The sequence below is a fragment of the Corvus cornix genome, chromosome 8 (genome assembly GCF_000738735.6).
Source record: "Corvus cornix cornix isolate S_Up_H32 chromosome 8, ASM73873v5, whole genome shotgun sequence".
In the NCBI taxonomy this organism is placed as follows: Eukaryota; Metazoa; Chordata; class Aves; order Passeriformes; family Corvidae; genus Corvus; species Corvus cornix.
In genome coordinates, this window is record NC_046338.1 from 22,901,186 (window position 1) to 22,921,936 (window position 20,751).

A 20,751-nucleotide genomic window follows, 5' to 3' on the forward strand; every position below is an offset into this window, starting at 1 on the left:
AAAATAAAAAGAGCTTGAAAAGTAGATTTAGATCTGATAATATGTACTGATGAAGATGTCATCAGTTGTACAGAAGTTCCATGTGGATATGAGGAAGAACTTTACTGGGTGGGTTCTTGAGCAGGGAGGGTGGATCAGATGACCCACTGTGGACCCTTCCAACCTTACTCATTCTCTGAGAAGGACTAATCTGCATAAAAATAGTTAGTGTGGGATAAGCCTAACATATTGTAGCTATTAATATTACTTTTAATTCCTTTTAATACTTGATTTTAACCACTGTGTAAGTGCCTATTTTGTTCGCTTTACAAAGCTGTAGGTGCAGAGTCTTTCCAGGATAAAAGACATGCTTCCATTTAAAAGGAGTAAATTAAAACCACTTAGTTTTGATGCATGAGACTATAGCATGTCTGGCTACCTTACTGGGATGAAGTCCTTCAAATTTTGTATACAACTATGTTACACTCACATCTGAAATATTATGGAAACAGATTACCAGCACAAATAGGTAAAGGCTTCCATTCTCCATTAAGACATTTTATTTTCATTTCCTCAGTATTGTCAGAGCCTGGTTTGCATCCACAAGTTACTTCATCCCCGTGTGAATACTGGGTCTGGTCTGCCTGATGTAGAACAACATTCGGGATAGAAGAAGGTGATTCACACGGCATTTTGTCTTCTGTTGAAAAGAGCAGAAGTATTCCACAATAATACAGGAATCACATATCAATAGCTGAAAAAACTCAAGTAAAAATAACTGTATTTGCATTTGATGAACCAAACCTACACCTACTAATTGTAGCAACTATATTTCAACACAGCTGGAGTACGTATATCTTTTAGTCAGTTTGGTAAATTGTTCTCCTGTCTTTTCCCCTCATTTTCCAACACCAGCATGATCCACAGGTAGTTTCAGCTGACAGTACTTTCCCAAGCTGTTGGTATATAAACCATAAAGAGTAAGGAAACCTTCAATTAATTCAGGTCACCTGAATCCCTGATTTTGATCAGTCAAAATTATAATTGATCATACACCTACACAATTGTAATGTGCCCTTTCAGTTAGAATTATTACAAGAACTGAAACCCATTGTGAGCTCTCAGAGTACTGCAGAGCTGTCACCTCTCTGTGAGAACTGCAGTTCCTGCTTTGGGCTGGCACTGTTGCAGTGGTAGTGACAGCACAAGTAATGGGCTTATCATGCAGTTTTATCTTACTATTTTATTACTTTGAACACAATGTTACATCTGCAAATACGTAACTTTAATTGAAAATATCTATGATGTAATAGCCTGCAGAGAATTACTGACTTCTCAGAAGTAAGAGTTGTGTAGATTACCAATGCAAGAGGGAGAAGGTGACCACTGTCCATCAACACATTCTATTTCCTTTGATCCAACCAACTTAAATTCGCCATTACATTCATATTGCTTTCTGTCCCCATGCTGATACTGTTCCACAGACCCATCAACAATACTTCCATTGGTAATTTCAGGGGGAGGTCCACAGCCTCTGACATTCCCTGAAATAAAGAGATAAGTCTATGCTCTGAACTCAGTACTTTCACCACAGTTACATGTTAAGTACAACATAAAACAAATTGAATGCATCATTTAAAGTGAAGAAAAATCAGTGGAATGGGTTAAGCAGGTCATTGATTTATGACTTTGTGTGTCTGGATTCTTGCTGGGCTGGAGATCACACACAGATATGTGTGACCCTGGCTTACTCTTGTCTCTCACTTCCATACACTGTCAATGCCTGCTCTGAGAAAAGTGGGTGATAAAACCAACCCAGTTTTAAGAGAAAGAAAAGTGTTACAAGAATGGCAACTTCAGTATTCTTAAAAGAAAATCGACAACTCTGCAAGGAATAACCTATGTCCTAAAAATTACCTAGCAAGTGATTGAGATATATATATATATATATATATAGATATATATATATATATATACACATACATACACACACACACACACTGTATATTAAAGGAATTCACTTTTGATGCAGTGAATGGAACTCCTATTAAGGGACCCTAAAGTGTTCATGAGCTAAAGAGCCAAATATATGAAATAGACTTGCTTTTATATGCAAAAGAGAGTGAGCAAAAAGAAGGATGACAGAGTGAAAGTCACCAAGAAAGCTGACTGAGTGGGAAGAAAGGGAGGTCAGGAATATGAGGTCCCTTCATCCTCCCAAGCTTTGTGAAAGCCTATGTACCTCATGAGGGGGCTCAGCACCAGCACAAGAAACTCTTCTCACATGCCAGGAAGTTGTGCTCCAAGTGAAAAAGAATGCTAAGTATAGGGGTACGTATTTTTTCTTCTGCATGAATTTGTTCATCCTACTATATAAGAATTTCACAGGAAAATCCTTCACTGTATTTCTTTTGTTTGGGCTCAGCTCTGTGTCATCTCCAAAACAGTTTTTTTTTCCTTTAATTTCATGTGATCAGAAAAAGAAGAGCACAGGGTGCAATATCTGATGGGTATCAATATCAGGCAATGGCAAAACTTAGCACATTTGGGATATAGTAAGAGAGGACACTACTCAAATTACTCATTGTCATACTGCACATTATTTACGCAGTTTTGAACAATAAAAATTTTTCAAACATTAAAGTCAATACCCTGATTAATATATTTTGTGCAAGCCATTTACCAGCTCAGTCTGAGTTACTGCAGAAGAATTACCTTTACACAGTGGTGGTGGTGGAAACCACCCAAAGTGGTAGCATTGAGTAGAGGCAGGTCCCACCCTGATGTACTTTTTTGCACAGGTAAATTTCACAACAGCTCCACTGCGGTATTTATCTTCCTTGGGAGAGAAATCTCTATGGCGCTGTGGTGGCAGTGCACATTCTATTTCTGCAGAAAAAATATTTTAACATATAGTGTACAATCTACAGAAAGTATGAAATGCTACTGGTTAGAACAAAACCAAAGGAAGTCTTAAAGGAAAAAGGTTCACGGAGTGTATACAGAGAGTCACACTGATTAACAAACACAAAAATATTCACCACGACACTCGGGTGCTGGACTCCATTCTCCATTTTTGTCACACATTGTGGTATCAGTTGGCATGTTATTTGTAGTTTTATATCCCTCCAAACATGAATACTCAATTGTATCTTCAGGCATGAACACAGTTTTATTTGTGTGATGAATCAAAATGCCCTCTTGTGCTTTACATGATTCTGTAGAATAAAACAAAGTTAGTGCATTTAGTTATCCAGAAACACTGCCCTTTGGAAGCAACATCCCAGTAGGTATACTGGAAACATCAATAATTCTGCATTGCCATAATATTATTGTAGAATATGCAGCATATTCACATATTATCTATTGCATTAATCTTCCGAAATGTGTCTAGAAGTAATTAGCATAAATATTTCTTCCTTAGATTAAATTATTTCCTTTTGCTACATATTATTATCATTATCATCATTATTCTTAATTTTGGTGTCACAGCAAATGGTTTGTTCTGCTGTTCCCATGGTCAGTTGTGAGTGGGTCAGAAAAAAGCCACAAAATCCTATGTAAAGGCAGTCTAAAATAAAAGGACAAGATAAAGTAGCAGCTAAAGTTGGTCAATATTATGACCAATATTTAACAATGGAAGATTAAGACTCTCACTGTACTACACCTGTGTTCAAGAGAGGAAGGAATTTTGAAATAATGAATCCTATTTGTCTCTAGTTTGGTCACATTTAAATAAAGTTCTTGGCAGAATGCCTCAGTTCACTGATGTTGCTTCATAAATTGGGAGTAAATTTGGACAAAAGTACATTTTATCAGGTAAGAACCACTGAAGAGGTCAGTGATTACCATTTAGTCAGTGCTAAAGAGATCCAAAAAGATCCTTTATGTTTTCTCTCTGTTTCTTGGAGCCTGAGAAAAGTTAATCTGTGGAGGATCAGCCCTCTGAGTCTCCCTCTGCCCAGTAAGAAACCTCTACAAATCAAGGTGATAAACCTCTGAGTCCATAGGACACCATGTCTGCACTGGTGGCAATGACAGGGAGCTCTGAAACCTTTAGATACTCACTGATGCACTTCGGAGGTGGAGTCCAGCCACTCTCTTGGCACTGTGCGAGTCCTGTATCTTGTCCTTCTGGAGTCACAAAGCCAGCACGACACCTATATGAGGCCTTCTCTTTCAAATGGAATGTTGTCCTGCCTGAGTTCCAAAAGCCATTCTCAAAAACGATAGTCTGGCATTTTTCTGAAAGAGACAATATTTCTTCCAAGTAAAGCACTGCTAAACTACGTGCATATAAATCACAGCAGAAGGATAACAATAGAAGCAGCAGCTGGATTTAGAAAATTTTTTTAATACATGGTCAATTGAATACATTGTTAATACATTAATTCTTAACATGTTGTTTAAATGGATGGAAGTCTTGGTTGGATGTTTCAGTCTCATATTCTGAGAGAACTTCTGTAGTATGTTAAATTCTTTGCTGCTAAATCATTCTGTGAAGGAGTCTTCATTTTCAGAAATTATCACTACAACAAATAGTTTTAGATAGAAACCTCACCAAAATACAAGCACACTCACTTTTACGGATACATCTCGGAGCGGGTTCCCAGCCATTCCTTGTGCACGTGACTTTTTCATGCTCAGCTTGGTAGTCATTGTAGCAACCATAACTGACTCTTTCACCTTCCTTGTAAAATTCGTACCAGTTGCGGCGTGGGAAATAACCATTTTTCAGCCCTCCGATGGAACATTTTTCTAAAGAAGGAAGAAAGTACATTTAACCACAGAAATTTCTACAGCAAGAACTGAGGGAGATTAATCCTTAGGAAGACAGTTACTAACAAACAGGCCTCCAAGCACCTTTCTGTAGCCTTGTATCGCAAAAAGACACTCATGTGCAAATTTGAATGAAAGCATGTTTTGTTTTGGTGCCTTGTGATTAATGGACCACAGGAACAGAAGTGGAAGTCACTACATAAAGTGATATGAGGTGGCCTAGTGACCAAAAATCTCTTACCTATTGTTCACAAGCAAGCTTGGCTCACTTCAGTGCTTTTTACATCAGTTTGGTCTGGTACGTCTCTAAAATGTTGACATATGTCCAGAGTGAATTCCGGCATTTGCCTCCTGGAGATTTTATCATCTCTGTGGAAGTGTATCAGCCTCTCAAACCAGCTCTAGAGATTTCAGCAATAGCTAAGCATGCTGGCTCTAAGGCTTCCTGTCCCCAAGAGCCCAGACATAAGGCAGATGGCTGAAGGAATGTTATATTGTATTATCTGAGTGCCTGCTCCTTTCCTCCAGGCAGGGCTCCATTCATTTCCTGCACTGAGCACCACTCCACTGAGGGCAACAAGGAAAGAGCAACCTTTTCTAATCCACTTTTGTGCCCTGCTTGTTGTGCTGTGACTGAAGATGTCTGAGAGAAGGCCTCATCTCGCTGCTTTAGATTAATTTTAAGTCTAATTCATTCTAAATCTGAGTCAGCCTATCCGATTCTCTTGCTGATACCATGATCCATTTCAGCTTATTGCAAAAGTGTGACACCTTTTCAGCTCTAAAAATTTTCCAAAGGGACTAGGCAATGGTTCTCAGAGAGGATGAAGACTAAGTGCCAAAGTGCCCAACCCACAGAAGGGAGAATATATTTACATTGAGTAGAAACTCTGTGTGTGCAGATGGAAGTATATGCTTGCATGTTACCCAGAAGCCAGAGAAGAGGAAGGTTTCCTATATATTTCTTACTTTAATGAATATTTTCAGGAGTAAACAATCTTCAAAATGCAAAAGCATCATTTCAGCCTGACTCATTTCAGAGTGTCCCCAACTGACAGTTTGTGCTCTGCACATAGGAAGACAGTCTGGGTGCAGTTCCAGGGGTCAGCTAAAGCAGTTTGACTTTCAGAAACTGTTTTGTCTTGTGTTCCATCAGAACAGGTTTTGCTGCACAGACCTTGGATAGTTATAACAGAATTGAGCATACAGTGGAAATGTACTTACTCAGGCATTTTGGCTCAGGAGACCAGCCCCTTTCAGAACAGTAAATTCGGACCCAGACTTCTCCAGTGGGGGTTGAATAGTCGTCAAGGCAGTAGTAATCTACAGACTGTCCAAATCTTTTTGGAAAGTAATAGTATCTGCCGTACTCATATGAATTACTTAACCTGCCATTTTCTATAAGTGGGTAGTCACACGGTTTCCCTTGAAATAGAAGGTAACAGCAACAGTATCAACACATGCATGATAAAAAGCTCAGGACACAATTAATTCAGATTCAGCTTCATCATCTGGGTGTTTTCAAAAACAGACAGAACCAGGACTGCACACCCCGTCAGATCCTAAGGAGGGCAGGAACAATCACACTCTCCTCCTGGGGTTTTGTTAGGGCCTGTAGCTGTGTTACTGCCCTCAATTCCATTGCAACCAACAGAAATCCAGCCAGCATTCTCAGCAGACTCCTGAGGGTGATTCGTGAGACCAAAGGTTAGTATTCATTGTACAGAGAGATGACACTGTAGAAGGTCTTGATTAAATTTACTATTCTGACCATAAAGGGAGCCCAGTCATCTGGCTCAGATATAGAAACTGAACTGTGCACTCTAAACATTGAGATGACTCCTGCCACTTCCATTTATAACTTTCGGGATCCTGCACCAAAAGCTCTTCCTAACTCTTCTCATTTTTATTTTAAAGTGGCAGCATTTTAATTTTCTTCTCTTTGTTCCACAAAAGAACTGACCCTTTCCAGGGACAAGTCAAGGACATAAGGAGATTCTCAGAAGCTTCCATTCAAATTTACCCAGGTTTCTCCTGAAATGCTCTGACCCGGAGCCTACATGCCAGTGCAGAGAAGATCACCTACTGGACAGACCATTCAATAATGAGTGAAGTGGACTCAGAAGGATACCAGTATTTTAGAACCCAACCGATACAGAGAAAACATTAACTCAGATACTAAAAGAGCACGTTTCAGAAATAGCTCAAATCATCTTATCCAAAGGTTCATTTACAAGACTGATTTCATCAGGGTTTCTCTCATATTCTAAGTTTTATTTTCAGGGACCAAAGATCAAAGAGTGTTAAATTATGAAACTAGCTGTTAATTTATATATTTTTTTTTGTACTGTGCCTACTTGGCAAAACTATCATTGCAGTTATGGGAAGTTTAACCCAAGAAAGAACTCATCAACCATCAAGAATACCTTGCTTTGTTATCTGACAGGTTATAAAATAGATAAAATCCTCTGACTGTCCATAACACTAAATTACAACGCCAAGTAAAAATCTAGAGCTGTGATACTACAAGGAAAGATATCGTCCAATCATTACCTTTGGTTTGGCTACTTTACACTCCCTATGTTCTCTGCTCCTGACTGGGATGCTCATTCCTCGGGTGGAGCACAAACCTTCCTGACAGTGAGCTGACTATAGCACATTTTAAAAGATTTACAAATACAGTAATAGGTAATACCTGTGTTAATAAACACAGTGTAAATCTGGATGATACCATTGTTTTTATAGGTGATTTTTCTAAACAATCAAATTAAGCTTTACAGCACAAAGAAAAAAAAACCAGTCAACTGTCATATCTAATGCTCCTCAAGTTTTGCTCTTGACTTCTTTTCTCAGAGATACTTCCAACAATTTTACATTGTAACTTCATTCATGAGAGCTACTTACGGACACAAGCTGGATCAGGCACCCAGCCATTCTTGGTGCATTCAGCTATGGTTCTGCCAGTCGTCACTTTAAAATGATATCCAGCATCACACTCTACTGTGATTGTATCATGTAGTTTGTACCTGTCTTTTTGAGGTATAAAGTTCCCAGAGGAAATTACTGGAGGAGAGCATTCAATTTCTAAATAAAAAAACAGAAAAAAAAAATTTAATAATATATTTAAATTTATTGCATAAGTTTTATTTTCACTGTATATTGGCCATAAATGCATAAAATTGTTTAAAAGATGTTTCTTAGAGCAAAGAAAAGGTTACATTTCTTCCTCACACTTAGGAATGCATGGTTCTGTAAGAGAAGAGTGACAGGTGTTACTGATGTTATGTTAATTAGAAGATTAAAACTTAATTGCAAAGAGAATGGTTGGAGAAAGAACTGGAAACCATCAAACTGAACCTGACTAATTTTTTCCAGTAGATCATTCTGCAGCTCGGCTATGCTGGGCTCATTTATGGACACTGTCCTAAAGGAGGGCAGTTTCACTGGGAGGTCCTAAATGGAAAATAATTATGCTTAACTGGGAACTGATCATTCAAAGGCTGCATCATTAAGATTAGTGTCCTTCACTGATACTGGAAGTATTTCAACAACTGAAAAAGGTCAAGAATCTTATTCTAAAAAACTCAAGATATCTTTATGCTCAGAGAAGTCAGGCAAACATATTTATATACCAGAGCCTGTCTTTCAGTTTTTTTGTATCTTCTTCCAGTTCAGAAAACATCACCAACACACTGAGGGCTGGGAGGGGATGACTGTAAGGTTGGTCCTATTGTGGAGTAAGGGTGGGTGAATCAGTTTCCATGCATGCACTGCTGAATCCTCTAGGTCCTGTGATAAGCCCAGTAGGATCCAGAACCACTATCTGAGCACACCCCGAGCACCAGAGCCCAGCACATCAATGTCTAGAAGAACGTTTTGTTTGGCACTCCTCAAAACCAGTATGTTGCTAAACTGTAGGCAATGCGTATTAATTAGTATCATTACTAATCTTGAATCAGAAAGGTCAAAAACTGAGTGGGCCCCAGGACTGACAACAAGTCTTTATTTCTAAAGGTGTCTTTCTGGAAGAGGTCCCAGGAAGGTGGGTGGTGCATAAAATCCTAAATGTTGCCCTGTTGCCAACATTTTTTTTCCAGTTTCAAGATTTTGGCAATTTCTTGGAGAAAATTCAAGGCACTGATAAATTCTCCAAATTTCATCAAACTGTTTCAGTTGTGATATGAAATGCATATTTATGTTTGTGGGAATTGGAGATTTAAATATAGCCTTTAAGTGCTATATTTATACATAAAGTAAAATCCATGACCCAGAGGGCTGATGTTAAACAGACTAGCCTCAGGAATTATGAATTTTTCATATAAACTGCTCAGAAGGCATCTGAGAGTTAAAAAGCTGCAGGGAGCTTTAGAATTGTAAATATATTAATTTGTAGACATTCACAAGATTCTGGTTTTCCTACTGCTCTTCATGGAAAACTCTTATCCAGTTGTTTGGTCCCTTCAGCACTTAATCCTTCCGGTCTTCATGGATATTGGCTGGATGTGGATGGATTTGTTATGAACGAATTTATTAATCTCTAAAATTACTTCCAAACCCAACAAAAGTGCAAAACATCTTTAGGCAAGACTGACCTATGCAATAGGGAGGTGGATTCCATCCCGATTCAGTGCACAGTGCATCTGCTCTGTTCCCATATTTGTATCCTTCTTCACAGAAATACTGCATTAGATCATTTTCCTTGTAATTCCTCCTTGGAGGACGGACGTATCCATGAGGAATTTCTGGCACATCACAGATAATTTCTGAAATTGAAACAGACAAAAATCAGGTATTTTTATTTATATTCACTAAGAATAAACTTCTATGATAATAAAATCTAGGGGTTTTTTTTTTGTTTGTTTGTTTTTTTAATTTGAATTCACAGAAAACTTTTGCATTTGGAAGCTGTTGGAACTTATTTGAGCACTGATTTGATTCTGGGTTCCAGGTGGAAAATGTAGTGTAGCACAGCTTTGATTGCAAATTGGTTCATGAGACAGATTTCAGGGCTTTGCTTTGGACTTTAATGGATTTCAGAATCAAAAGATAAGGCAGAAGAAATCCCAGATCAAGACATTAGGCTAGCTGAAATTTAGGATTTTCCATTTTTCAGATAATTTCTTTGTAATTTCCAACAAAACTAATGTGCTCTCAGAGCCAGTAGATTATGAGTTAAATCATGGCCTCAAAAGGAGAAAAGAATTAAAGTATCTTTAAAAAATAAAATTTAAATCAAATAATTAAATTAAAATAAATAATTAAATTAAAAATTGACACTAGAATGCTTAATATCTATAAAAGAACATCAGTGTTCCAAGTTCCTTGCCAAACCAAATAAAACCACCAAGATCTTGCAGTTTCCTAAAAATGCATTCATAAAGCCAGAGGATATTCAGTGTTTTGTTTCCTAGGTCACAGAACAGGATACCAAAGAGTTCTCTTGGATTCTTTTACTGAATTTATTTTGAATTTAGAATGAAGTATAGCTCATGGAAACTGTCATTGTTTAATGAAATTCACTATATTCTGCAAATGTTACAAGAACATAGGCTTAATTCCACTTTATGCTGTACAAAATATAATAAATGGGGGTTTCAAAGCAGAAAAATGCAGCACTGAAATTGCAAACAATCCATAAATGTACTTGCCATCCTGATGTGTATTCTGCTCTTCTAAACACATACTTCATGATCAAATAACAGAAATAATCTAAGAAACTTGATGTTCTGAATATATAAGTGTTTGTTACCATAATCTTCCTATGATTCATTCTCATACACTGACAATCCAATCCCATCCATTCCCTGTTCAGAAACTGGGAGGAATAACCCCATCCACCAGTACCAGCTGCAGGCAGGGCAGTGTGGGGTTGGCTGGTTGAAATGCAGTTTTGTAGAAAAAAAATAGTGGTCCTGATGGACAAGTTGGACAGGGGCCAGCAATGGGCCTTTGCAGTAAAGAAAATACCCTGGGCTCCACTGGGAAAAATGTTGCCAGCAGACCAAAAGAGGTGATCCTGCCCCTCTACCCCTCTACCCCTCTCTAGGTCTGAACTCCCAGCAGAGGAAAGATAAGGACATACTGGAGATCCAGTAAGGGACAGGAGGATAATTAAGGAATTGGAAAAATGTACAGATAGAGGTTTAAGAGAGTCTGGAGCAAAGAAGGCTTGGGGGAGGAGGGACGGGGTTCTTTACATGTGTCAATTCCTGGCTCCAGTGGGGCAGGCAGAAGTGAAGATGGTGGAACCAGACCTTTCTCACTGGCCAGCAGCCATAGTGTGAGAAGCAATGGGCACGAATTGAAGTACAGAAAATGCCACTTCAATGTTTTTACTAAAGAGAGTTCAACCATTGCAATGGGTTACCCAGAGAGGCTGTGGATCTCCATCCTTGGAGATATTAAAAAGGTGACTGAACATGTTCTAGAGCAACTTGCCCCAGCTAATTGCTTTGAGGGGCCTTCAGAGGTCCCATACCACCTCAGTGATTCTGTCGTTCTGTAAAAACGAAATATGCACCTTCTAACTTTTCCAAACATATTAGTATCAGGAAAGAAAAGTCCAGCATGATTTTTTTTGGTATTCTATATACTCTAAGAATTAAAATCCTACTTGTTTATTAAACTTGGTTCACACATATTCAAAGTTGCTTCTGATTACTTTGGTTAAATCAACACTGAAGTGGTTGACTCTTATGCAGACATATCAAAGAATTTGACTGCAGCCTGGCAGAACATACAGCTTGTAGTAAAAATGTGGAACAAGCAGATGGTCTATTATGATTATATTAGTATCCAATATTATTATATTTCTCTTTCTTATCCTACTTCCTCATATATGCAATGGAGATTGTTTACAGACAAACTGTGCTTAACTGATGTGAAGTGAAAACTTTGTAGCTTCCCATATGGTAACCTATATTTAGGAGTCTGTGAGAATGAAGATTCTTAATGACCCACAGTAAATAGTGTCCTTTTTACCTTCGCACCGAGGCACATCGCTACTCCATTTTCCATTAGCAGAGCAAACGATTTCTTTAGCTCCAATAAGCTTGTGTTTTTCGTTACATTCAAAATTTACAGCCTGGCCAAAGGAATATTCTTGGCCTAGCTCAAATGCACCAGTCATAATTATCCTTCCATTTTCAGGTTCTTGTACAGGTAAACACTTTATCACTGGAAAAACAAAACAAGGAAAGGGAAAAAACCCGTCATTTTGAGGTCTATTCTGCGAAATAAACTGACACACAAAAAAGCAAAATACAGAAAACTCATTGTAATTTCCTTGCACATTTACAAAATATACCTTACTCTATTTAGGTATCATGTGCAGCAAATGTAGTACAAAGCCCTAAGCAAAAAGACAGTGACATAGGAAGAAGCTTTTAGACCCGCTCTCATCATCCTCTTCTCTGCCCTTGAAGGCTAAAGACAGAGCACCCACTGAATTAGATGACCTCACTGAATTAGGTTATTTAGATGATAATCGAAATTATCCTAGGATCCTGCATTCTAAGGATGAGCCTTGACTGAGACCATTAAAATTTGTCAAAATCAGTTGACTCTGTTTAGAGTTGTGCCAAACTGAGTTTGCTATGGACAGGTATCTGGAAAAGTGCTGCATTACAGACTGCCTACAACAACAGGCAGTTATTAACTAAAATTCTAGTTAAGGATATCAGAGCAATTATATTACTAAAGTAAACAAACACAGTCAGACATTAATTTAGACCCTTGCACCTCCCAGTTTTGTTCCTGTAGGAAAAAAAAAGAATTAACCTATGTCATCAGATATTTCTTATTAAGGGGGGAAACAACTATCAAAGCTCATTCCTAAATGTTCACATGTATATCATTGATCAGGTACAAAAGTGGCTTCTGTTTTTCTCTCTGACATTTGCCATCTTAAAATTCATCTGCCTTTTCTATGGGCTCATATTCTGTCTCCTGGGTTCCTCACATTTAGGACATTATACAAATACTTTCTTTCATATGCAATCATCTTTCAGTGAAAACTCAACCATGACAGAAATAACTTAGGAGGACTTTGAAACTGAACTATTTTGGTGACACATGACAAAAACCGTTGGAAACCCTTGCTCCATATGGTGCAGACAGACCTCAATACCTAAGTGTGAGGGCAGTCAAAATCCAATAAACCAAACGTGGAGCATCTAAATCCAAGGAAATATCAAAACATAGACAACAAACTCTAGACAAGGTATCTACTTTCTTTTGCTCTTAGAGACCCTTTCCTGACATCAGATGCTTAACCTAAAGAAAATGTCACTGCTGCCCACATATGTTAAAATACAGCAGTTAAAAATTATCTCTGTGAAGAACAGGAACCTTATTTTCATGATCATACAGGTTTGAAACTGGTGGAAAGGTTTCTAAAACCATCATCTGAGCCATCCGGTCTATTAAGCCTCCATGTCTGCGTCCCCCTTGCTCTCGCTTACGGAATGTCTTCGACCGTAAGACAGTAAGCTAATAGGGAGACCTTAGCAAAATCTTAATGCTTAGGATGTTCACAAGGATGGAGGAGGAAAGTAGCTAAAAACACATGCCTTCACACTGGTTTGAAACTCATCATCCCAAATATCATTTGCAACCATGTTTTGCAGGCAGCTAGTCTATCAGGGATTTTAGGTGAGGCAGAGCTTCAAGCCAGTCTGGAAGTGACAGTACTCCACCTCATGAAGGGTTTTTAACAACAGCTTGTTGGACTAAAATGGCTGAGCAGTCCCTGTAAGAGCTTCACTGCTGCTTAACTTGAATTTAAACATATGTGAATTAATACTAGTAAAGCAATCACAGACTATTCTAGGCAGTATCACATAGATAAAAAGACAGTTTGATAGAGAATTAAATGTCAAACTCCATTTACCTTCACAGTGAGGGACGTCATTGCTCCATCCATCGGCCTGACACTCACGGTAATTTCTTAGGCTGAGCATCTGGTAGCTTACCAAATAAAAAGTAAAAAATGCTAAAATACAGTTTCATGATGCGACAGCAACAACAGTGCTGCTGTTTTTGAAGCAAAGGAAGAAGGCTTCAGGTGTTCTAGCATAGAATAACCAAAATGCGACAACACTGAGTAGTTTTTTAACCTGCATGTTCCCTATTTGATTTCTTCTAATTGCATAAGGGAAAATATAAAATAAAATCAGAGAGTAGGAAGGAATAAGTAAGAAGGGTTCTTCATTACAGAGACAGCAAGCTTTGGCTACATAACAAGAGGAAGGACAGCTACTCTGAAATGACGGTGAGGAACTGAAGGGATTAAGGAGAATATTGATTTTGGAACTCTCTTTGTGGAACTCAGATTGGATTCCAGTAACATAACAACTGCAAAAGCATGGCTAAACCACTGTACCAAAGCTGATTTGCTTTTCAAGAGGAACATATCCAGTCACAGGCACAATACCATGTATTTGACTTGCTGCATTTTCCACTGGAGAAGATGAATAGAGGAGAAAGAGAAAAAGAGTTTCTTTCAAGCATTCAGTGAAGACATGTTAGTGAGTCTGCCAGAAATGTCTTCCTTCAAACATTTTTTACAACACATAAGCAAGCATTAAATATTAGTAAGACACAGCCGCATTACCGAGAACAAATCCGTAACTGACACTTTAATTAACACCTTATGTTAATTCCCATACATTGAATTAAACAAGTATTACCCATCATTACATCTGTACTCAACTCTGGCACCAAACACAAATTCACTTCCACTGGTAAGTTCAAAGAAACCAAACTCAGTGTCTCCAGGATGTCCACAGGGCTTATCTGGTTAAAAAAAGGAAAAAAAAAAAGGAAAAGGCCTTACTTACACCATACACAGGAAGGTGAAAGTGTGAAAGACAGCATTTTCCCAGTGATTAGTAGTGAGTACAGGTCTTTGGGGCCTTTCAAAAATTCAGGTATGTTCAGCATAAGTTTGATTAACCTCTCCTTTCTATCACTGTTTTCAAAGATTTCAATGATAACATACTGGAGTATGCTTACTTAAAAAAACAAGACAAAACCAACATACCAAAAAAACCCCCCAAAAAAACAAATTAGGAAGTTTTATTCCTTTAAAAAGGCTGAACTCATATTCAGTCTTATGACAAATCTATGGCATTTTTCATACAATTTGTGACATAATCTGGTCCAAAGCCTCCACTAGAACATCCATCCATGATTAGAAATGGAATTTCCTCAATCTGATGGGGATTGTGCTGAGTGAAAGCCACAGGAGATATTTTGGTCCTTACTGCTTGCTGCTCAAAGCTCCCCACAGAACTTTCATTATGGCCTGGCCCTAACTCTTTGCCTTGCATTCCCAAAAGAGTGGCAAAGATGAACACACCCTCCCCTCCCACTCATCCCCTTCTGATGTTATAATGTGGACTGCAAAATAAACTGCATGGCTGAAGCCTGTTACCTCTCCTCAGCAGAAATCTTTCCTGGTTCCTGTCAAGAAAGGCGATTTAATTCTTGGGGTGCATCAACATCCTTTGTTTTTACCAAGAAAGATGTGTTTGAATAGGCCCTAAACCCGCTCCAGTGGGATGCAGGGAAAATGGGAATTCATTATCAATGCTTCTGTCTTCTGTCCCGCCAAGGGACAGTGTTCCCTCAGCCCGTGGCACAGCACCCCTTCCTCTTTCTCCACATGCTCCTTGCCGGTGGCAGCAGCTGCTCACTGGGTGGCAGCATTTGCTAAAACATCCTACAAACTACACCAAATTTTGTACAGGTCCATGTTCGCTGACTAGTTACACAAAGAAATCTAAACAGAGACAGAGAGTAAGTAAAAAATGTAAAAAAAGCTATTAGTAACTTATAAATTCTTACTCAGGGTGCGTATCCATCTCTGTTCGAATGACACTCAGAACTTAACATTTATATTATCGAACCAAATATTTATACTCTACTAGTAAAAATTTTGTATGTTAGATACACAAGAATAATCCCTTGTTCCTAAAACTCCTTTGTGTTTAAAGCTCATTTATTACAGAAAAGAAGTATCTGCTGACTAATGATAACAAACTTCAATTACCTCACTAATGAATTCTGTATGAGGGTGTGAGATACTTGTAAACTCTTAGCACAGTATGCTAGACATAATAAATAGCAGCTCTCATCCTAATTGTGAATTACGGCTTGAAAGAAAAGGCAGGGAAAAATAATTTCCCACTTCCAATAAATGATATCTGTCATAAAACTAGTTGAATAAACTCTCTTGACTTGCATTCAGAAGCTACGTTTGTGCATTATCCTGCTTAGACTGAAAGATTTTTGAAAGCAAGCTTCTAAGAACTTAATAACTGATTTTAATAACATAAATTGGGTTCATAAGGCTGGCCTAGACTAAGATCTTCTGTAAAGAAAAAAATCAACCCTTTAATCTGGAGAAAAGGAACTTAAAGTTCCCTTATGCACACATACTTTTTAGGGTGATATTTAAAGAGTGCAGAAACAAGTAATTTACATGCAAAGCTACAATTTATTTTTTGGCACCATTGGCAAGGAATGTGATCTGCCAGATCAAATGTCTGCAGATATTTTGCATAAATACTCACTTCTGCATTCTGTCCCTGGGGGCAGCTGCTTCCACGTTCCATCGACGCACTGAAACGCAACTCGTCCAACTTTTACATATCCAGGCCGACAATTGTATGATGCTTGAGTCCCATGTGGATAGGGGGGGTTGTCCCATCTTTTGGAAGGCACTTCTTTTACCCTCCTAGGAGGAGGTTCTTCACAAGCTAAAAATTTTAAATAAAAACATTGGTGACCAAAGCACATGCTACAAACACCAAAATAATTTTGCAATAGGAAATGTAGTGAGAAATCCTGGGGCCATTTGTGATCAAACCAGCTTGTGTTTTCTACTGAATCAGCACAAAATAGGAAACTGTCAAGGATCCATGTTTTATAGGAATGTGAATAGACATTTAAAAGGACATAGGAACAGCCAGGTGCCAAGAAACCACCCAGGACAGCAACGGTTCATGAAACAGATTTTAATTACAAAGCCTGAGAGGAGATCAGTGCCCTGGTTCCAGCCGCAGACACCTCCTACCCTTCCATCTGCAGGAGCTGCTCCAGGCCTGTCCTTCCACTGCCACAGAGAACAACTCTCTGCACTCTGTAGTTTCCCTTCAAACTATTTTCTCCTCCAGCCACCACTACCTCTACTAACATTATTTCATCTGTCATTTGATTAAGTTCTGTCAAACCTTCTCTCACCTTGGCATTGCCTAAACTTCCTCTCCAGGCTCAGATCACCTGATATTCCAAAACTTATTTCCTCTTGTTCCTTACTTACAGGTTACTTGTTACACAATAGAATTAATTCTGGGTATTCAGTCTGACCTTTAGCTTCCAAGCATTTTGTCTCGGTTTGGGGAGTGGATGGTGGTGTCTGGTATTTCTTATTAGCTCAGTATTATAGAGTCCTTGCCCAAAAGCTGCTTCCTGGGCCTTCTTTGGTGCACATGAAATGTACAGCCAAGTCCATATGAACTACAACAAATGAACCCAAATCATTCTATTAAGAAGTCCCTCAACAGCTTGAGAACGAGAAAAGTCAGACTAAAGGAGAAAGAAGCAAATGCTGGGAAGCTGTTAATGAAAGACTAAATGATTTTGTGTCAAGAAATAATTGACCCAATTTCAGTGACCAATTTTCGGTGCTTGGGTGACTGAAATGTACTTGTTTTGGAAGCTGAAGCTTCACCCAGAGTAACAGAGTCTGAACAGCCTAGTTAAGTAAATGCAATGAACTCTGTTTTCCATCTGAACATGAAAGGTGAGCATTCATCAAGAATAAATAAAACAAGCCCTGAGAAATGAAGCCTTGGAAAAGGAATGAAATCTCTGTATAGAAAATAAATGGGAGAAGAAATGTCTGCCAGAGAAGGAAATCCCTTGGTGAGTAGATTCATTACTCAGCAGAGACGTGGCACAGATGTCCTCTCCCCAGTTTAGCTGTAAGGCCACAGGTTTGAGAAAGCAGTAGGATTCCCACTGAAACCTTCCTATGGGTTGTCCAGGTGCTGCCTGGAAATAGGACTATGGGAAAAATATTTAGGATCTTTCCTCATGTGAGGGGTGTGGAGCTGTAGCTCACTGAACTGCACTGCAGAGATCACAACCACACATTAAGTAGCTGATGCGGAAGAAAGTGTATTTAATCCTCTCACTTTGTGTGGAAAGTGAGTTTTACTTGACTTTTACAAAGACACACCCTTGAGAACTCACTGTTTGTATTTCAGTCAGGGGTGTACCAACGAAATTAGAGGCATAATTTCATAAAATTGTTTAAAAAACAGGGAAAAATATTTTTTACGATAAAAAACGGTATAATTTTAAGTGTTCTGTATGGCATTTTGAAAATATAAAGAAAATGGTGTTAATTGTGCAGTCTAATAATTTTAGTTTGGCTGTTTTAAGTAGCCAGAAGAATTAGACAAGCTTTGACAATACTACTGAGGTGCTAAAGGGAGAGTGTGCCCACATATTCACGTTTTTTCCAATTACCTTGATAAGTATTCTCCCTCCTATGAATGATTACATCTGAATAAAAATTATTGTTTCTGTGCACTAGAGGGTACTAGGCTACTATAAAAAATGTAGGAGGGACTTTTTTTAGCAAAACTAAGACATTCAAATTCTAACAACACTTTTTGCAAAATGTAGGAATAAGCAAAATGAACAGGAATCCTCTAGCTAGTCTTTCAAATGAGTTAAAAATGGTTCGTTTACCCAAAAATTTCTTTTCAATGGTGAGAAAGAGAATGTTTCTAACTCCACATATTTTTAATTAGACCTTGTTTAAATTAGCACTTTCAGTTTGCAAGCTGAGAATGCACACTGAAATCTATAATTTAGAAAATAGGTTATTGAATACAGGGAAAGCTTCTCTATTCCTCCCTCTGAATTTTATCACATTTTTATTGTCTGTTGTGCAGAATGCAGCCCCTCAACTCCTCCTTGTTTACATTAAAAAAAAACCAAAAAGGAAAGATAACCTCCTTAGTCTCTTCATCATTACTAAGATGTGCTGGGTCTTGCTGGGTTTTACCTCAACACTTCCCCATTCCTGCCCTGATGTCAAACTATGCGTTGCCATCAAGTGTCAGAGTGTGTGTGTATATATATATATATATATATATATATATAGATGTATATGTTTATACATATTTCTGACTACAGCTAATTATTGGGGGGTTTTATTAGTTTCTTAGTGGCTTGAGGTGAAGAAATCTGCTGGTATGTTGTACTTCAAAACTATGTTAATTCTATCATGCACTCACCAACATTGGAGGGTTTTATTTCTATATTAGAAAGCCTGCACTAAACGAATACTTTCAAATTCTTTAGTGACAGATCAGGAGAGATGGAATTACTCATTCAGTATTTACATGGGACTTGACCTCAGTTAGAAATAGCTCAAGCTGCTTTTTTTGCCAACAAAACGCTGGTAGCAGCTTCTGCAAAGCACAAGCATAATTACAAATCCAGGTACAAGCGGTTTTCAGTCCTTGCGCAAAACTCACACAGACTTTCAGCATGAAGCATAAATAAGAACCCTGCATGACCCATGGTAATAGTTGTCCTGGATAAATCAGATTTTGCTACATTCACATTCCTTTCCAATCTCCCTGACCTAAAGAAAGCATTGTGAAAACAAAGTGCAAATTCAGGCAAACTTTCATTTCAAATTCCAGGACTTTTCTGCACGTCTTTGCAAACAAATTAGACTATTAGTTGCTTTGAGGCAATATTTATATTTCATTAAGATAGGACATTCCTTTAATTTCCTGATTTTTCAATTTTTCAAAGTAAAATCCATTATTGGATTGTTTTTATTAATAAGGTCTTCATAACTTCCAACTAAAATTAAAACCAGCCTAAACCAAGGAAAGACACACGAGCTCAAAACCACATAGCACCCTCTGCACAACACTCTATGCAAAGAAACTCAGACAGAAAGCAAACAAATTAAATTACTAAGGATACACTAAATAATATAAACTCAAATCATGAAAAATCCATTGAACAGAGAAACAGAAAACATCAGAGGCTTCTGAAAAGACACAGAATACGAGCTACCTCTTCAAACATGAAAAAAGCATACCTGTATCTATTTATCTCATTCCTAGACTAAAACCAGTCAGTCAATAGATATAAGCTTTTCAGTCAATGTAGCAATCATTCATCTTTCTCAGACCATCTCACAGATTATTCCAGACAGAAAAAAACCACTCCATAAATGTGCATTTCTATTTTAATCTACCAGTTGTTTCCTGGTTTTAGATATTAGAATAATTAGCAAACATAATGAATATAAAATTAGTTGTCTGACTCTAGTTTATAGTGATACCAACCATTAAAAAAGTTAGGCAACAGATTAATAACAGCAGTAGTTATCCAAATAAATAGGTGAAAGTAATCCTATGACAGTATACTAAATACTAAAGGTGCTAAATGCTGCCAGAAGAAATGTCAGTTATTATTGTCAGAAGTTCATGAAAAAAAGCTACAACGCCTTTAAAAATTGCTTTGGTTACCATCTTCACACACATTTTAAGATAGGAGTTAAAGCTTACCCCTTTGTGCAGCACAATGCATCCAACACAAGAGCAGAGCTACATAGCCCAGGAACAACATCCTAGAGATTCAAAAACTCAGCAAACGCATCCAGTAATATAGCCTACTTTTTTTTTATTACTTTGTGTTATTTCCACTCCTTTTTTACTTAACTGGTCCAGGGACTGACCTTGCAAAACATTTATACTCTGATTTCAGCAGTCACTTCCCCTAAACCTCTTGCAACACACAAGTGTTTCTTTTTTTTAAACCCCCTCTCTAAACCTTGCTAAATGAATAAACAAATGCCTGGCAATTTAAGTTGACACATTCCTTTCCCTGTGGTCTGCTTGTTTTGACATTACCCTTTTTTTTCCATACTTAGCCCTTCCATGCTCATAT

General features: G+C 38.0%; 1 protein-coding gene across 3 annotated transcripts in view; it reads right to left on the reverse strand.

Moving 5' to 3' along the window:
• Positions 1–20,536, reverse strand: part of CFH (complement factor H) — a 29,459-nt gene extending 8,923 nt beyond the window's left edge. The window contains exons 1-14 of one of the 3 annotated variants that reach the window (XM_019291689.3): positions 20,370–20,536; positions 16,335–16,520; positions 14,448–14,553; positions 13,649–13,725; positions 11,740–11,934; positions 9,351–9,521; positions 7,663–7,842; positions 5,983–6,183; positions 4,561–4,737; positions 4,048–4,224; positions 3,021–3,197; positions 2,695–2,868; positions 1,341–1,523; positions 497–679 (exon numbers count right to left, since the gene is read on the reverse strand). In XM_019291689.3, the coding sequence (XP_019147234.3) occupies positions 497–679; positions 1,341–1,523; positions 2,695–2,868; positions 3,021–3,197; positions 4,048–4,224; positions 4,561–4,737; positions 5,983–6,183; positions 7,663–7,842; positions 9,351–9,521; positions 11,740–11,934; positions 13,649–13,725; positions 14,448–14,553; positions 16,335–16,520; positions 20,370–20,430 (2,248 nt within the window). In that variant the 5' untranslated portion in view covers positions 20,431–20,536. The remainder of the gene's footprint in view (positions 1–496; positions 680–1,340; positions 1,524–2,694; positions 2,869–3,020; positions 3,198–4,047; positions 4,225–4,560; positions 4,738–5,982; positions 6,184–7,662; positions 7,843–9,350; positions 9,522–11,739; positions 11,935–13,648; positions 13,726–14,447; positions 14,554–16,334; positions 16,521–20,369) is intronic. The other 2 variants (XM_019291688.3, XM_010409287.4) reach the window with 2 other exon arrangements.
• Between the last annotated feature and the right edge of the window lie 215 nt (positions 20,537–20,751).